This window comes from Pyrus communis, chromosome 6, assembly GCF_041283825.1.
Source record: "Pyrus communis isolate YQ-2024b chromosome 6, ASM4128382v1, whole genome shotgun sequence".
Classification (NCBI taxonomy): Eukaryota; Viridiplantae; Streptophyta; class Magnoliopsida; order Rosales; family Rosaceae; genus Pyrus; species Pyrus communis.
Genome location: NC_142570.1, coordinates 4,886,375 through 4,904,022, shown reverse-complemented (window position 1 = coordinate 4,904,022; position 17,648 = coordinate 4,886,375). Strand labels below are relative to the sequence as shown.

The window sequence follows — 17,648 nt, the reverse complement described above, 5'->3', positions numbered from 1 at the left end:
ACAACCTAGCCACAAACCTAATCCCAAACTAAGTTAGAATCCAAACACCACCTAGAAACTTGCGTCCAAGTTTCCTATACTCATTACAACTAGGATTCCTACTTTAGTTAGGAATACAATTCTAATTTCATACCAAATCCAATCTCCACCTTGGTAAGAAATTCCATTAGAGACTTCATCTGCTTCCGTTGCTCCACCATTGTCAAGTTTCAAACTTGTCTAACGTGCACCAAATCCAAGTAATGCTTGAACTTTGATACACCAACTACCTTTGTTAACATATCAGCAGGATTATCAGCCGTAGCAATCTTCTTAACAAGAATCTCACCTTCAGCTATAACCTCTAGAACAAAATGATATCGCACATCTATATGCTTGGTCCTCGCATGATGTACTTGATACTTTGCCAAGTAAATGGCACTTTGACTATCACAATACACATCCAACTTGTGTTGATTTACACCCAAATCTTCTATCAAACCAAGTGTCCAAATAGCCTCCTTAATAGCCTCAGCCATCGCCATATTCAGCTTCTGTGGTTGATAAAGCAACGGTTGGTTGTAGTATTGATCTCCAACATATAGGACCTTTTGCCATAGTGAATACATACCCTGTGGTAGACCTTCTTTTGTCTAAATCACTAGCAAAATTAGAGTCCACATAACCAATGGAGAACTTATCAATTTCTCCGTCATTATGTTCAAAACAAATTCCTGTATTCCTTGTTCCATGAAGATATCTCAGTATCCATTTAGCAGCATCCCAATGCATTTTTCCAGGATTATGCATAAACCTACTTACAATTCCCACTGCATGAGTAATATTGGGCCGAGTACATACCATAGCGTACATCAACCCTCCAACCAAACTGGAATAAGGAACATCTTTCATCCTAGCTTTTTCTTCATCATGCTCAGGACATAGTTGAGTGCTTAACTTAAAATGAGGAGCAAGAGGTGTACTCACAGATTTGGTTTCCTCACTAATGCCAAACTTGCGTAGCAGTTTTTCCAAGTACTGTTTTTGCGATAAATACGCCAGTCTCTCCTTCCTGTTTCAAGTGATCTCCATCCCCAAAATCTTCCTTGCTTCACCAAGATCTTTCATCTCAAACTCTTTCTGCATCTGAGCTTTGAGCTTTGTAATTTCGGTTATATCAGTAGAGGCAATAAGCATATCATCCACATAAATCAATAAGTAGACATATGTATCTCCACTTAATTTCTTGTGATACACGCAATGGTCGTAATGACTTCTAGTGTAGTCATGATCCTTCATAAACTTATCAAACCTCAAATACCATTGCCTCAGTGATTGCTTTAAACCATATAGTGACTTGTTGAGCTTGCAGACTAGACCCTCTTTTCCTTGTTCTTCATACCCTTCAGGTTGCCTTATGTAAATCTCTTCAGACAAATTTCCATGTAAAAAATCAGTTTTCACATCTAACTGGACTAACTCGAGATCAAATTGTGCCACTAATGCAAGTAGAATTCGGATGGATGAGTGTTTCACTACAGGAGAAAAAATTTCGTTATAATCTACTTCTTCCTTCTGAGCATAACCTTCAGCCACTAGTCTGGCTTTGAACCTCACTGGACTTGCATGATCTATTCCATCCTTCTTTGCATATACCCACTTGCACCCAATGACCTTTCTTCCTTTAGGCAACTCCACCAATTCCTAGGTTTTATTCTTTTTGAGTGACAACATCTCGTCATCCATAGCTTTATGCCAATGCTTTGCTTCTCCACTACTCGCTAATTCAGTAAAACTTATAGGGATATCAACTTCGATTACTGGTAACGCGTATGCCATACATGCAACACAATCTTTGAATCTGGCAGGAAGCACAACATCTCTTTTTCCTCTCCTCTTGGCAATGCACTCTTCTTGAGCTTGAATATCATCAACCACAGCTTCTTCGCCTTATCTTTCTTCTTGGTTGATACAATTTTGTTCGTCATTCTCGATGCTTGATTTTTGAGAATTATCTGTTGATAGCTCCACCTCATGGACAACATTCTTGTCCTATCTAAGTTTCATATGGGATTCATTAAACATCACATCTCTACTCACTACTACCTTCTTGAGTTCTGTGCTCCACAACTTGAATCCCTTGACACAACTATTGAACCCTAAAAAGATAGCTTTCCTTGCTCTCGGATCCAGTTTGTTTTCTTTCACGTGGTAGTAAGCATCACACCCAAAAACCCTTAGTTTTTCATAGTCTTGAGCTATTTTTCCTGACCATAATTCCATTGGAGTCTTACAATTTAAAGATGCAGAAGGTAGACGATTCAAAGTATGGCATGCATAATTTAATGCTTCTGCCCAAAATCTTTTATGCAATTTTGCTTGTGAAAGTATACATCTTACCTTTTCCAGCAATGTTCGATTCAGCCTTTCTGCAATACCATTTTGTTGGGGAGTTTCTCTAACACTAAAGTGACGAGTAATACCTTCCTTTTTGCATATCTTGAAGAAGGGATTAGAAGTATATTCCCCACCATTATCATTTCTTAAGACTTTCAACTTCTTGCCAGTCTTCTTTTCAACCGTGTTTTTCCATTCCAAAAAAAATATTCAACATCTCATGTTTGTGCTTCATCATATAAATCCATGATCTTCGTGAGTAATCATCAATAAAGGACACAAACCATCTCTTCCCTCCTAAAGATTTATTCTTTGCAGGTCCCCAGACATCTAAGTGTACATACTCCAATATACCTTCAGTTTGATGTATTGCAGTGCCAAATTTTACCTTTGTTTGTTTGCCAAGAACGCAGTGTTCACAAAAATCTATTTTTCCACTTTTGGCTCCCTTTAAAATCCCTTGTTTAATCAACCCTTGCAGTGCTTTATTTCCCACATGCCCTAACCTCATATGCCATAGAGAAGATGTATCCTTTTGATCACCTTCTGCCACCATAGCCACCTGTTTTTCCATGATTTTGCCCTCCAACAAGTAAAGCAAACCTCTTCTTGGAGCCTTCATTATCACTAATGCCCTTCTAGCTACCTTAAGTATATTATTCTCAGAATAAAATTTGCAACCTTGGGATTCAAGGGTGCCTAAGGAAATTAAATTCTTCTTAAGGTCTAAAACATATCTTACTCCTTGTAACTCTCGAACTACACCATCATGATGCTTAATCATAACACTGCCAATCCCTTGCGTTGAACATGGATTATTGTCACCCATATATACAGTTCCAGTGATACTTTTGAAAGATGAGAACCAATGACTTTGGGAAGTCATATGATGAGTGCATCCGGTGTTAAGCACCCATTGATTTACATAGTCTATACTTTCCGCTGCTGTTAGGGCACAAACAAAATCCTCATCATCATCTTCAACAATGTTTGCCTTTGAATCCTCATATTTCTTTTCCTTGTTTTTAGCCTTGATTTTAGGACAATCCTTCTTCCAATGTCCCTTCTCATGGCAAAAAGCGCACTCATCTTTATCCAAGAATTTTCTGTTGCTTGAGTTACCTCTTGTGCGAGACTTGCTTTTCTTCCTATTTGCAGACTTTCTTTCCTTTGATCTTCCTCTCACCATTAGTGCTTCAGAGTTGTTCCTCTCTTGTCTATCAAGATTTCGAACTTCATGATTCATCACAGCACTTGAGATCTCATCAAATTTAATAGTTTCTCTACCATAAATCCATGTCGTAACAAATGATTCATAGGATTCAGGCAAAGAATTCATCAGGATGAACGCTTTGCCTTCATTCTTGATTGTCTCTTCTAAATTCAACAATTCAGCAATCATTTTGTTAAACTCTTCGAGATGATCAATCATCTTTGTTCCTTCCTTATATTGGAAACGATACAGCTTACTCTTAAGATAAAGTCTATTTTCTGCACTCTTTTTCAAATATTTGGACTCCAGTGAATCCCATAGTTCTTTGGCCGATGAAATATTCATCATACCATACTTTTGTGCTTTGCCAAGACATAACCGAATTGTGAAACATGCATGCGCATTCAGCCGCTGCCATTCCTCCTTCATCGACATAGGCATATCTTCAAGTACTACAAGTAGTCCTTGTTGTATTAACACATCCTTAACTTCGCACTGCCACATAGCGAAGTTATTGGTCCTGACGAACTTCTCGATCTCGAACCTAGCACTTTGCACCGATGTTTTGGTTACCTCAGTGCCCTAATCATCTCCACTCTTGCTGGAGTCTTTAGGTTTTGTCATTGTTTTGGCTTAATCACTGAACCAAGCTCTTGATACCACTTGTTGGAACATAAGCAAGATGACTAAACCAAAACAATCACAAAGATATGAACAATGGAAGCTCACTTTATTAATCAATAAAGGATTACAAAAGAACTCACAATAAACTTCACAATAGTTCTCTTGCCTCTCAAGTTTCTCAAATTCACACACCCTATCGTTAAGGTTTACACATTTATACTAGACAACCTAGCCACAAACCTAATCCCAAACTAAGTTAGAATTCAAACACCACCTGGAAACTTGCGTCCAAGTTTCCTATACTCATTACAACTAGGATTCCTACTTTAGTTAGGAATACAATTCTAATTTCATACCAAATCCAACACATAAGTCTGACCTCTTCATCCCTCACAGACTGACACATATGAACCCTCTTTGCACTGAGCAGTTTGAAGATCACAATCTTCCTAACCTCCCTCCAAGACTCCCCATAGGGAGCAAATGACAGATTAACATAGTCATAGCTAAGCTTCTTTAAAATATACAAGGCCGGCCTACCTGAAAAAATGAGGTCATGAGTTTTGAAGATCTCTCTTGCCATATGAGATGAGGAGACCACTCGAGTGGATACCGAGCCTCGTTGTAAAAACATGAGATCTCCATATTTGGCGGCTAGGCGCTCAAGGACGTGATGGGGTAAGCCGCTAACGGAGAGCTTGTGAAGGTTGCCAATGAGAGGCAGCCTCCTTGCTTGAGAAGCAATACTTTTCTTTCTGTGTTTGATCGAGATCAAAAGATATAAATTAACAAGAGGTGTGTGAGAAGTAAAAGAATGTGTAGATAACACCATCTTATTAAATATTAATGAAAACTAATGAAAAGAGCTTCAAAATTTTAAAAGTTAACCAAAAATCATGTAATAACTTTATTTAATGATTAGAACAAAGCGCAACACTAAATAAATCCAAATAATAAGTTTCCTATTTGCCCCTAACAGCAAATGAACATATGCTGTCCCTCTCTCCTCTTACCTCTGCTGCATTTCCTCTATTCATAAAAAATAGGGACAGGAGTTGATTTTCATACCCTTATCACTCACACACGTCTCTCACATATCATTATAGTCATGATATGACCGAATATATTTGTCAAAAATGCTATTCAAATGTATATATTTTTTAAACTAAATAAAGAAATAATTGTGACTAATTTGAAATTGTTGGATATAATTTTTTTTTTTTTTTACGACAAATTACAAATGGAGCTCAGAAAGGTTGCATATGATATCACTGTTTTAATCTCATATGTCCAGACATATATTAGTGCAACACCATCACTGCACCAACAGAATAACACGTAATAAAAATAATTAAACTATTAACTACTAATTCAATTTAATTCAGTTTAAAAAGAAAAATATGAAAATATTTTGCAAAACTAACAACAAATAATCCCCAGAGACAATTCCACATAAGTGGAAATTGCAGACAATCTACATAACATCAAATTATGTCCGCCCGTCTGCTTTTCCTCTTCATCGATGCAATTTTTAGCACAAATCCATTAACAAAAACGCCATTGAAAATCCACAAAAAATATTAAATTGTTTTAAAATCAATAAAAAAGGGCAAAGCATATAGTTGGATATAATTGGGGAAGATAAGTTGTATAGCGTATTATTATTAGTATTAGATGCATAAATTTCATAAGTTGTTAAAAAAAAAAAAAAAAGAGTTGCACATGACGGTAGATATTGCAATTTGCAGGGAATCTAAAGACTTTATAATCCACACTATTTTTGGAACTACAACAAAATAACAAACATTATTTCTGAAACTGAACTAAAATAACTCGCACTATTTTTGGAAATGAACAAAATACACACTAGTTTTGGAACAACAACAAAATAACTCACACTATTTGTGAAATAGAACCAAAATAATCCACAATATTTCTGAAACATAAACAAAATAATTCACATTATTTCTGGAACGGCACGACATAAAAATTGTTTCTGAAACTACAATAAAATAACTTACACTATTTATGAAATAGAACCAAAATAATCAAAATTATTTATGAAAATATAGCAAAATAACCCAGCTATTTCAGAAACTAAACCAAAATAATCCAGACAATTTCTAAAACTATAGCAAAATAACTCACACTATTTCTGAAATTGAACGAAAATAATCTACATTATTTCTGGAACTACAACAAAATAACCCACACTTTTTTTGAAACTGAATCAAAATAACGCACACTATTTCTAGTAGAAAAAATAAATATTATTTCTGAGACAACAGCAAAATAACACACATTATTTCTGAACCTACAACAAACTAACCAGCACTATTTCTGAAATTGAACCAAAATAACACACACTATTTCTAAAAATGAACAAAATAAAGAGAGTTTTGACAAAATAACTCAGACTTGATTCTAATATCGTTTGCCCGTCTTTCTCTACAAAATGGTAATCTTATATGTTGCTATTTAATAGTAGAATCTATAGATGAATTACTTTCGATTTGGCTATATATAACAACATAAAATCCAACTTCATGAATAATATCAGGGAGAATTACATGAAGTTTTCAGTCATCTCTCCTCTCTCCTCTCTCCTCTCTCCTCTGTTCTCTCTCACATGCAAAATTGTGGTTTTTATTTTTGTTTCAGAAAACATAGAATATTTTGATAAATATGTTTTTGATATTTTTTTGTATTCATGGCCCTTTTGGGATTCTGCACAATCTTGTGTCTGCCATGAATGGACATAGACAGTATATGTTGACATTCATGTTCACATGTATACATAATAAATTAATTATGGAATCCCCATATATGAATATAAAATACATAAATAAATTTTGTCAAAACATTGGTTAGGGCCCACGCAAAGAAAATGGGAGTTTCCTTAAGAGCAACTCCAACCCATGGAGATAGGCTGGTCCAAAGCCTGAAAAATAGGCTGGAACCACCAAAATCCACTCCAGTCGAGCCAAATAGGCTAGCACCCAGCCCAAGTCAGCTTGTAGGCTGGCCCAAAATGTGCTGAGCAATGTCTCAGCCTATGTGATGTCACGCTGACGTCAGCATGACATCGCATAGGCGGACTGATTTTTATTTTTTTTCGTCAAACGCGTGGCTGGGCGCACGTTCTCGACAGAAAAAAGATGAATAGGCATGTCGTTTTAGCGCAATAAAGTGGAGTGGGGAGATGACACGTGGTGCCTCTTCAGCCGTTAGATTTCCAACAGCTAGTTTTCTGGATTGTTGGATTCCCAATGGTAAAAAAAAAATTTTGAAATCCAAAACCAACCGCTAGTGACGTGGCACGTTTTGAGCCGTCCTATTCCTAGATCAATGGTCCACTATTTTCGGCCAAAAAACAATAAAAAAAATTAGCAAACCGTTAGAATTATGACCATTGGCTATGTGTCCAAATCTGGACTGTTGAATTTCAATCTTTTTCAAATTCAATGGTCCAGATTAATTAAGTTAATAAAAATTAATAAAAAAATTACTAAAAATTGTTTAAAAATACAGACAAATAAAAAAAATTATTATTTTTTTTCTTATAAATACCTAACCATCATCTTCCACCTTCGGATAATGACACATGACGTGACAAGATTGGTTAAAAATCCTATCCGAAATTAAAACTAAATTTTTTTATTATTTTATAAAAAAAATTAATAATATTTTAATAGGTTGGGTGCAAGCGCAATTTTTAGGGGTGGAGATGCATTTGTGTCAGTGCATTTTTTAGGTGTGGAGATGCATTTGGCCAATTACTGTTCATTGGGCTCAATCACTATTCATTTATGTGAATTAAATGGGTTGTGTGCTAGCGCATTTTTAAAAGTGGACTTGCTCTTAAACAAAGGCAAAGTTTTGTTGAGATGGTGGAGCACCGGAAGCTTCATCACATTCGTGTTTAATGAGATAGAGGGTTAACTGACGGGATGGAGCTTTCGTCAAGAGCAAGGTTGGAAAAAAAAAGTTTTGGTTTTGCATGTGCGCCTGTATTCTAGTTATAAGGATTAAAATTTTTTTTTCCTCGTTATATTGTATTATGTCCTTTTTATTAAATCTCAAGCCCTTTATATTAAATAAAGTTATAGGATGATTTTTTTTATTAAAATAAATTTAGCCCAAACTTTTTTCATTAAAGTTTCCTAAATATTATGGGTGGAAGTCAATGAAATATATAAATTAGAGGGTAATGCTATAAACTAAATTTGTAGACAAAATTTGTAATTAATAACATGGAAGTTGATAATTAGATTTTTACTTAAGTGTTGAATAACATACTTATTTCTTATTGATAACTATTGACCCTAAAAACTACCAAGCTTGCGTGGCGCGCAGGTCGAGTAACTAATGAGCTAACTATGTCCTTCGATTATGTGCGCGTTACTGACTTCTTGATCCTGCGATTGCGGCCGATGAAGGAACACGTCTCAGCCTTTGGGTACTAGAGTCTGAAGTCAAGGCTGCTAGTTCTGCGAAGTTCACAAATTGTCGGCACCAGGTTCGATCACGTTGATTATATTCATGAGAGTATAAGCATGCCGAATTGGTACCAGACTATATGGACACAAATACTCGAAAGAGATGTATGTCTTGATGGTAAATGTGGTTCAGCCGTCGGAATGCCAAACTCTAAAAGATACTTGTGAATATCCAATCATAAAACAACTCGGTGTTCAACGTGCCGAGCTTAGTAATCTGTAACACCTCACTTCGCTGAGAAGGTTGATGAGATCACCTTTACCAACAAGTACTCAAAAATCGTTGTTGATCGAGACTTGGATAAATAACCAGTCGGTCCCGAAGCAGTGTTGTTTATTCAAACTGACGGTGTTCCTTTATCGGCTGATTTTACGACTCCAGTGTTGTTTATCCAAACTAAAGATTCATTGGCGGGAGAAAAGGGAATGAGGTAAAATCTCAAAGGTTGTTGAGAAATTTTGAGCATGGTAATTTGTGTGTTGAATTGGAGAGAGTTCTAATGATGCACAATGTCTATGTATTTATAATGCTGCTTTCACTGATTGCCGAGCTGTATATCTTTGAATCTCCTGATGTGTCATGGATACTAGAGATTAATCTCTGGTATCACGACTACCGAGAGTAATCCTTGAGTCTCCTTACGCCACAAATCTTTAATATTTAATCTGGCAAAAAATGATGGCTTTATCCCATCATCATGTTCATAGGCTGAAACCTACTACCTCTTTTGCCTAGATATAATCATCCTAATCACATCACATCACATCACTATCCCACAATTTCACCTTTATCCCATTGTTCCATGTGGTTTTGCATGCCATTCAAATATGGAACTCATGCAACCAACTAGATACCAAGTTGCACGGCAGGCCCTCCTATAACTCTCCTTACTGCCGCATTAATTGTAAAGGTTTAGCCAGCAACCAACTGTGCAATCTCCTTCAATTTCTCCACATGGCAGGCCCTCCCATAACTCTCCTTACTGCTGCATTAATTGTGAAGGGTTAGCGAGCAGCCATATGTGCAATCTCCTTTAATTTCTCCACAATCCGTAATACTAACCCTCACTATCTTCTCTTCCCCTCTCCTTTAGAGCAATTCCACCCTTAAAGACTTTGTGCCAACACCCAGCTCATTTATCCACTCAAATGAACAGTAATAGATTTCGGTGTACAATAATAGGCTAAAGCATTTCCACTCCTAAAAATCCGTTAGCACCCAGCCCATCTAATATTATATTATTTTATTCATATCAATTAATATTTTATCATTTAATTTATTTGTTCTTTTTTCTTCTTTTCTCTCGAACGATCTACCATTTTTGTTTCCTTCCCACTGCTTCCATTCCTTCTCCGGTCCTTTCTCCCTTTATTTCTCCGACGAACTGTCTCTCTCCCCACTCTTTTTTTCTCCCCTTTTTCTCCATGTTTTCTTCTTCAAATGAGGAAGCGGATTATGCACCTGATTTCATTTGGATCGAAAGACCAGCAGGTCTTTCTTCTTGTTCCTCAAATCAGAGAGAGCTATCTCTACGTAGTCCTTGCGCGGAGCAACTGGAGCCCCAGGATTGGCGGAGTGGAAATCGGAAAGAGGAATGAGGGATTTGAGATGGGGTGTAGATGAAGAAGGCATACGGGTGTATCAGATGGGGTTCCAGGGATCGGGAGGCGTCGGAGGTGCGACGGAGAGTGATGGAGGTGGAGATTGCGGTGAGGGTGCAGGTGGAGATTGCAGAAAAAAAAAATAAAAAAAAGGCCCACTACGTCACGCTAGTGTCAGCATGGCGTCATACGGGTTGGCTCACGCCTCTGTCGATTTTGGGTTGGCTTGGAGACCAGCTTGGACTGAGTGCCGATCAAAATGCTGGGCTGGAGTGGTTTCACTGGATGCCGGGTTGGTTTTTTGGCTGGGTGCTGGCCTTTCCCACCCCCGGTGGAACTGCTCTTAGTTTGCAGCCAGCGCGGGTCCTAGGCCAGTAGAGCCCTTTTCTCATCCCTTATAGAACCATTTTTTTCCCACTTCCTTTTCATTTTTTTTCTCTATTTTCTTCTGGGGGCTTCACGGGTCGAAAAAAGTGAAATGTGAATTTTAACATCACCAAGTGAAAGGACGAGCTGATGTCGAGTGCAAAGAATCAAAGATTGTGAATACCATGTACAAGTCTAATTCAACCCTTGGTTTCTTTTTTTATTTTATTTTAATAGTTGAGTTATTTGCATGAATAAACCGTTGTGAGTTAATTGCAGAATGATCCCAGAAAAAAATTGAAAAGGGCTGCTGCCGGACTACGATCAATATTTGCTGCCCAACTATCGTAACAATTCTAGCGATCCAAGCTTGTGACAAAGGAAAGGGGAAGGGAAGATTAGTATTACTAAAGGGCAATTAGGACTTTTTACATTGGTTTTTGGTTAGAATTATAGGAAATTAAAAAGTTCGGTTAAAATTCAATTCATGGTTTTAAAATTGGTTATTTTCCAAAATTTCCCTGTTCATGTTGTATAGCTTAGCTTAAATCTCTATTTTTAATATCACTATATCAAGAAACTATACATAAGTAGCTTGTAGCTCGGTTAGTTGAGAGTATTTACTTTTATACCCGATAACCTCTGTCTGAATCTCTCTCCGTAGTTTATGTAAACTATCTATCGTTTATTAAAAAAAAAAAAGCAAAATTCTCACCGTATTTTAATATAATATTACAGTACTGATAAACTTGATCTATATAATTCTTGCTCTTTCTTATAATATGATAATTGTTTATCTGGTCCCAATCAATTGTGGTGGAAAAGGCCTAAAACAGGCTAGAACCGGAAATTAGTGGATTGTGAGAGGTAGGTGAAGAAAAACAAGTTTGGTCACATCCGAATCGAACTTATTTCAAGCTGGCCTCAAGGCGAACAAGGACGTATCTTAGACCTCACTCGAAACTATGCCGAATATTTTTTCCATATCCTTATTCATAGTATTCTTAACAATCGTATACTCAACAAAAGAGATTGAAAGCCAAAATTTGCTCATATGGTTGCATTAAAAACAAATTAGCATGGAAACTCATTTAATAATTTATACTGATAATAAATAAAATTGAATTATCTTTATTACATCGAGAGTATTTTTAAACAATTATATAATATATCATACGCTTTACCGCAGTTGCGGAATACAATTATGTCAGAAAGTTACACAGCTTAATGTGTTTTTTTTTCCTTTTCTGTAGTATTCTCTGTTATTATTCTTGAATTAATCTCTTATTTCTCCCTGTTTTATAGGCATGGGTTAAAGGATCAATGGATCTGGATTCCGAAATTTGACCTTGGTAATGAATTCGACCCTGGAACTCTTTCCAGAAAGTTCATGAATTTCACAATTATATGACGAAGACGAAACAATGCAAAGCAAGTACAAAAAAAAGGAAATGAGTTCTTGTATTATACAATGCATGTCTTATTCATGACAGGAGGCTAATTTCTCACACGCCAGAACTTAGTAATTAAACAATACGAATTCCTAGACTTGAGGTTCAAGGAATAAAAATTGACTTTAAAACTTTTCGTGATATCATAAATTTATTAGACTTGATGATAACAATATTGACAACTAATTTTTCGAATAACTTGCGAGTTCTGGACCATTTCGAATGAATTTTTATACCGTGCAGACGAGACCTGTTTATTGTGCAACATAGCTTGTCAAGGATATGCAGGTCGAGCAGTTAGAAATAGAGGAAATTTCTTGCTAACAGTAATGCCAGAAGCCTCTTCCATGTCCAAGTCTTCTCTTCTCACCCCGTGAGGCAGTTCCCAGTCGAAACAATAAAGCAGATTCGCTAGCGCAAGTTCAATCAGCTTCACACCAAAGTTGATACCAGGACACCCCCTCCTCCCGGTGCCAAATGGTAAAAGTTCAAAATGATTTCCTTTGTAGTCAACTGAGCTGTCTATGAATCTCTCAGGCAAGAATTCTTTCGGATTCTCCCAACATTTCGGGTCATTTCCAATCATTTTTGCATGCACAAACACCATTGTGTTGGCAGGAATTTCGTACCCTTCAATTGTGCAACTCTCGAAGGTTTCTCTTGGAACTAGTAATGGCGCCGGTGGATGTAGTCTAAAACTCTCCTTCAAGACCAACTTTAGGTAGACGAGTTCGGACAGATCACTTTCTTCCACCTTCCGTTTTCCCTTCAAAACTTCTCTCACCTCGTCTTGTGCTTTCCTCAATATTCGGGGATTCCTAATCAATTCAGTCATTGTCCATACCAGTGTGGCTGTGGAAGTATCAGTCCCTGCAATAAACATGTCCTGCAAGAAAATGTTTCACAATTATTATCCGTCTCCCAAGCTGGCTAAATTAATTCTATAAAACCATACCAACAATAGTCTTAAGTTCAAATTGTTACACAACTATTGGACTCCAAAAGCCTAATTTGTTTGGCAATGAGCTCACAATGTATATTAAGCTACCAAAATATTGTTGAAGTATCGAAAAAAGAAAAAGAAAATCATAATAACAATAAAGTAACATATATTCAAACGCAAGAAGAAAGAAAATGCAACATACGGTTAGAACACCCTTAATTTGGTCATTACTGAGAGCGATTGTTTGATTTGGATCATTCTGAACTCGAAGGAGTACATCAACAAGATCTTCATGCTCCGTTTTAAGCCTTTTCGGATCAAGGTGTTCCTCAATCACTCTGTCGTAGAGATTGTCCAAGCCTTTAAAACACTTCTCCAACTTTTGATCAAGGCCATTGAAGTTGTTTAGCCAACTTATCCACGGTAGGAAGTCTGACGCGCAAAATCTTCCCAACAGGGCCCTTGTCTCTTCAAGCAACTCAGGAATCCTGCTCTTTGCAATCTCGTCCATCATCATACTTTTACCAAATGCCGAACGACACAAAACATTGTTTGCCAAGAAAAGTGTGAGTTCGCTGATATTGACCGGACCCTTAGAATGCGCGATAGATTCTAGCATAAGTCTGACCTCTTCATCCCTCACAGACTGAAACATTTGAACCCTCTTTGCACTAAGCAGTTCCAAGATCACAATCTTCCTTACCTCCCTCCAGTACTCCCCATAGGGAGAAATTATCAGATCAGCACAGTCATAACTAAGCTTCTTTGAAGTATACAAGGCCCGCCTACCCGAAAAAACGAGGTCATGAGTTTTGAAGATCTCTTTTGCCTTATGAGAAGAGGAGACCACTAGAGTGGATACTGAGCCTAGTTGTAAAAACATGAGATCTCCATATTTGGCAGCTAGGCGCTCAAGGGAGTGATGGAGTAAGCCGCCATTGGAGAGTTTGTGAAGGTTGCCAATGAGAGGCAGCCTCCTAGGACCAGGAGGCAGCCTTCTTGCTTGAGAAGCAATACTTTTCTTTCTGTGTTTGACCAAGAGCAAGAAAATAAAGGGTACGAGGAAAACAAAGAGTAGCAGTTGAGAAGCCATGGCTAACTTTCTGAGGATGGAAAGAGGGATACGAGTTATTTGTACTTTTCAACCAGCAATAGATGTCATTAGCTGCTTCAATTGCCCCAAGCGCAAAGATGAGTTTTAAGTAGCTAAATGTAGATAGATGGCACATCGCACAACTTATTTCCCTGTCGGCCCTTGTTCTACCTGATCTGTCTGTTCTTGTTCTACCTAACCCGATACAAAAGTGGAATGATTTTTGGCATGTTTTCATCGATGATGTAGAATCAAATACGGGTCAATTCCAACAAATAAAAATGAAGAAAATAAAATGTTTTAAATTTTGGAAAAGAAGAATTAAAGTTGAGAAATATCGCATTCAATTGATATGGCGACAAAAAAGGTAGCAAAAATTATTTTCGTGTTAGAGTTGGGCGTCTAATATGTTGATTTCGAAGAGAATTGTGAGCCAAACAAGACTCATGGTATACCTTGAGTCCAACTTGTGACAACCTGTCCCGGAATTTTACGAAACAAAAAGGGTATTTTTGTAATTTCACTTTGGTTAGGTTCTTTTTGTTTAAAATTTGGTTTTTGGTGTTAAATGGTGTGCCAAGAAGCCCACCCCTAAATTGTTTGTCCCCGGTCGCCTCTTCCTAGCTGCCGCATGGCAGTCTCCCTGAGCTCCCTCTCTTCTTCTCTCTTTATGTTCCCCCCGAGCTGTCTCCCTCACTATCTCTCTTTGTCTTTCTTTCCCTCCCTCCGAGCAGCACACCACCCAACCACCACCATGTGGGCCTCCTCTCCCCCACCCCTCTTGAACTTCATCATTGTCACTCACCCCTATCACCCCGACTACTCAACTCAGTACTCACCATCGCGGCAGAGCCGTCGTCCCCGACGAATCTCTCGACAAGCCTCGTATCCCCGACTTTGGGTAAGGACCGTATCATGTCGTTTCATTTTAGTTTTTTAATTTCTGGTACGATCTCGAGCTTACACACGTGTTTGGGTGAGTTTTATACAGAAACCAACTCAGTAAAACCATTTCCCAGCTTTTCCGGCGAGGTCCGACGACTTCACGCCTTTTTCCGGTGAGATCGGGCCACGGTTGAGGAAACTAAGGGTAAGATTCGAATCCTTATTTCCCTAGCTTTATTTTGGTTTTTAAATCACTAAATCTGGTGATGTTTTGGATGAGAATGGAAGCCGGGGAGATTTGCGCAAAAATTCGGCTTTCTCTACCGTTGATTTCGGCGACCCAAGAATTGTACCGGGCTGATCCAATCTACAGCCCAGGCCTTCAGGCCGTTTGAGCTTGGGCTTTCGGCCCTTGTGGCAAACCCAAACCCCCATTTACCCCAAAACCCTATAAACCCAACCCAATTAGACTTTAACCCAAATCCCTTTTAGTTTGGCCTTTGGGCCGTATAGGACTCGTGCCTTAGGCCCGTTAACCTTTTTATTTTGATTTTTTTTTCTGAAATCCAAAGATCTGTGGGCCGGGCTTTCAAGCCCAAACCCATTAGAAACCTTTAACCCAAAACCCTTTGAAATCAGGCCTTCGGGCCTAGCAGCCTTTCGGCCCAAACCCACCAGCCCAAATCCGGCTGGAACCTTCCAAGAATATTCCTGGAACATTCCAAGGAATATTCTTGTGTTGACTTTTACGAAATTTACCTAGGATCCTTACTAGGATAATTCGACGTCCTGAATCCGTTTTTCCAAATTCAATAGTTTTAATAGTGTTTTATTAATTGTACCCTTTATGTGCTTAGAGGCAATTTATTGTGGTATTTCCGTCTTCGCTAGTTTGCATGGCTCTTCGACAATGAAGTATATGTGAGTGGATCCCTTCTAAAATGCATGTTTTATTAGTAGAAATGCATACATGAAAAACATGATTTACTGAATATGTTTTGTGAACATTTTATGAGAAATTGATTATCATGCTATACTGAGCTTATTTTGGAATACCATATTTTCTATCGAACCCATGTTCTTGTAGGGTATCTGATGTATAACTTTATACTATGAAGATGGCTTTTGAGATATATGTGCTTATGTTTAGAAAGACTATATTCAATGTTTTGTGCGTATCTAGTGATTACTGTTTTGCCTTCGGGTAATGATATTATTATTGGCCTTCGGGTCGGGTGATGTAGAGGCCTTCGGGTCGATTGAAGATATTATTATTGGCCTTCGGGTCGGGTGTTGTAGGGGCCTTCTGGTCGATTGAAGATATTATATTGGTCTTCGGGTCAGGTGATGTAAGGGCCTTCGAGTCGATTGAAGATTTATATATTAGGCCTTCGGGTAGGGTGATGTAGGGGCATTTGGGTCGATTATGATACCACTAGTTAGCACACTATATACGAGATACGTTTTGGAAAGGTTTTATGGTGTGCTAGGATTTTCGGAAAAACCTATTACAGATTATACTATTGAGTTTTCATAAAATTTTGGGGGTTAATATATTGATAACTGTTTTATTATATATATATATATATATATATATATTAACTTGGTTCACTCATGTTTGTTTTGGACCCCCTCAGGATTTAGAACTGAGGCGTACAATCCTGGCGACAAGGCACTTCCGTATCAGCATCTTTGAGTCCTCTCGGTGTAGGACCCAATCCTTGTTCATTCTATTTTATATTGCCTAATTTAGTGTTCTAGTGAGTTGTATGCTCTGAACACGTTCCTCAAATGCATATTAATTATATTTAAATTTATAAGTCTTATTTATTCTTGTTCTCATGCGTTCTAAATGACTTGCGTCACCTTCAGGTGTTGGCCAGCACATACCTACCCTGGTATTCGGGGAATATCGGGATCGGGACGTGTCACAACTTGTTTAAGGCCAAACACAATCATTTAGGCTTCCAAAATAGCATTTTAACATTTTTTAATTAAAATCGGACTCTTGGTTTTCAGTCCGATTAATGTCATTTGTTTTTGTTTTAATCACCTAAGCCTTCTAAGATGCCTAGGGGGTTGTAATCTGTTTATTTAAGCCAGTTGGCTTTTCATTTGTAACGATTTTTCAATCAACGCATGTCTTATTCATGACAAAAACGAAAAAATGACAAGCAAGTACGAAAAGAAAAGGCATTTTCTGGAGAAGAAATGAGTTCTTGTTGGAAGTTGGAGGTTATCGGGACTCTTATTGCTGTAATCCTTGTCAGTTAGGGTTAGTGTTTTACCGAGCATATAACTCTCGGTAAGGGTTTTGGGTTTTATCATGGATACTTAGTCATGATGTTCTTTTCCTTCAATTAAGGAACTTTGCTTTCTTAGTTTTGTAAATAGATTAGGAGTGTTTCAAGGAGTGATTGAAGTCTGTTTCTTCACTCATCTCCTCTATATATGTTTGAGTCCTTCTAAAGTTTTCTTTATGCAAAATATACAACACCTCTAAATTTTCACGTGGTATCAGAGCATGAACCCTAAATTCATGGCTTTGTTGTTCCCGCTGTGTGTTCTTCGTTTTTCTTCACGCCAAGATGGCTGA

At 37.7% G+C, this 17,648-nt stretch overlaps 1 protein-coding gene and 1 long non-coding RNA gene across 2 annotated transcripts; one reads left to right on the top strand and one right to left on the bottom strand.

Moving 5' to 3' along the window:
• Positions 1-12,250: 12,250 nt before the first annotated feature.
• LOC137709894 (cytochrome P450 71A9) lies at positions 12,251-14,187 on the bottom strand. Its single transcript, XM_068448874.2, has 2 exons — positions 13,277-14,187; positions 12,251-13,017 (listed from the first exon to the last, which is right to left on the bottom strand). The coding sequence occupies exons 1-2, from the start codon at positions 14,165-14,167 to the stop codon at positions 12,406-12,408; spliced, it is 1,503 nt and encodes a 500-aa protein (XP_068304975.2). The 5' UTR covers positions 14,168-14,187; the 3' UTR covers positions 12,251-12,405.
• A 598-nt stretch (positions 14,188-14,785) lies between these two features.
• LOC148696146 (uncharacterized) lies at positions 14,786-16,805 on the top strand. The gene is made up of 3 exons (XR_015963269.1): positions 14,786-15,068; positions 15,159-15,257; positions 16,690-16,805. It is a non-coding gene; the product is annotated as an uncharacterized LOC148696146 (long non-coding RNA).
• Positions 16,806-17,648: the final 843 nt, after the last annotated feature.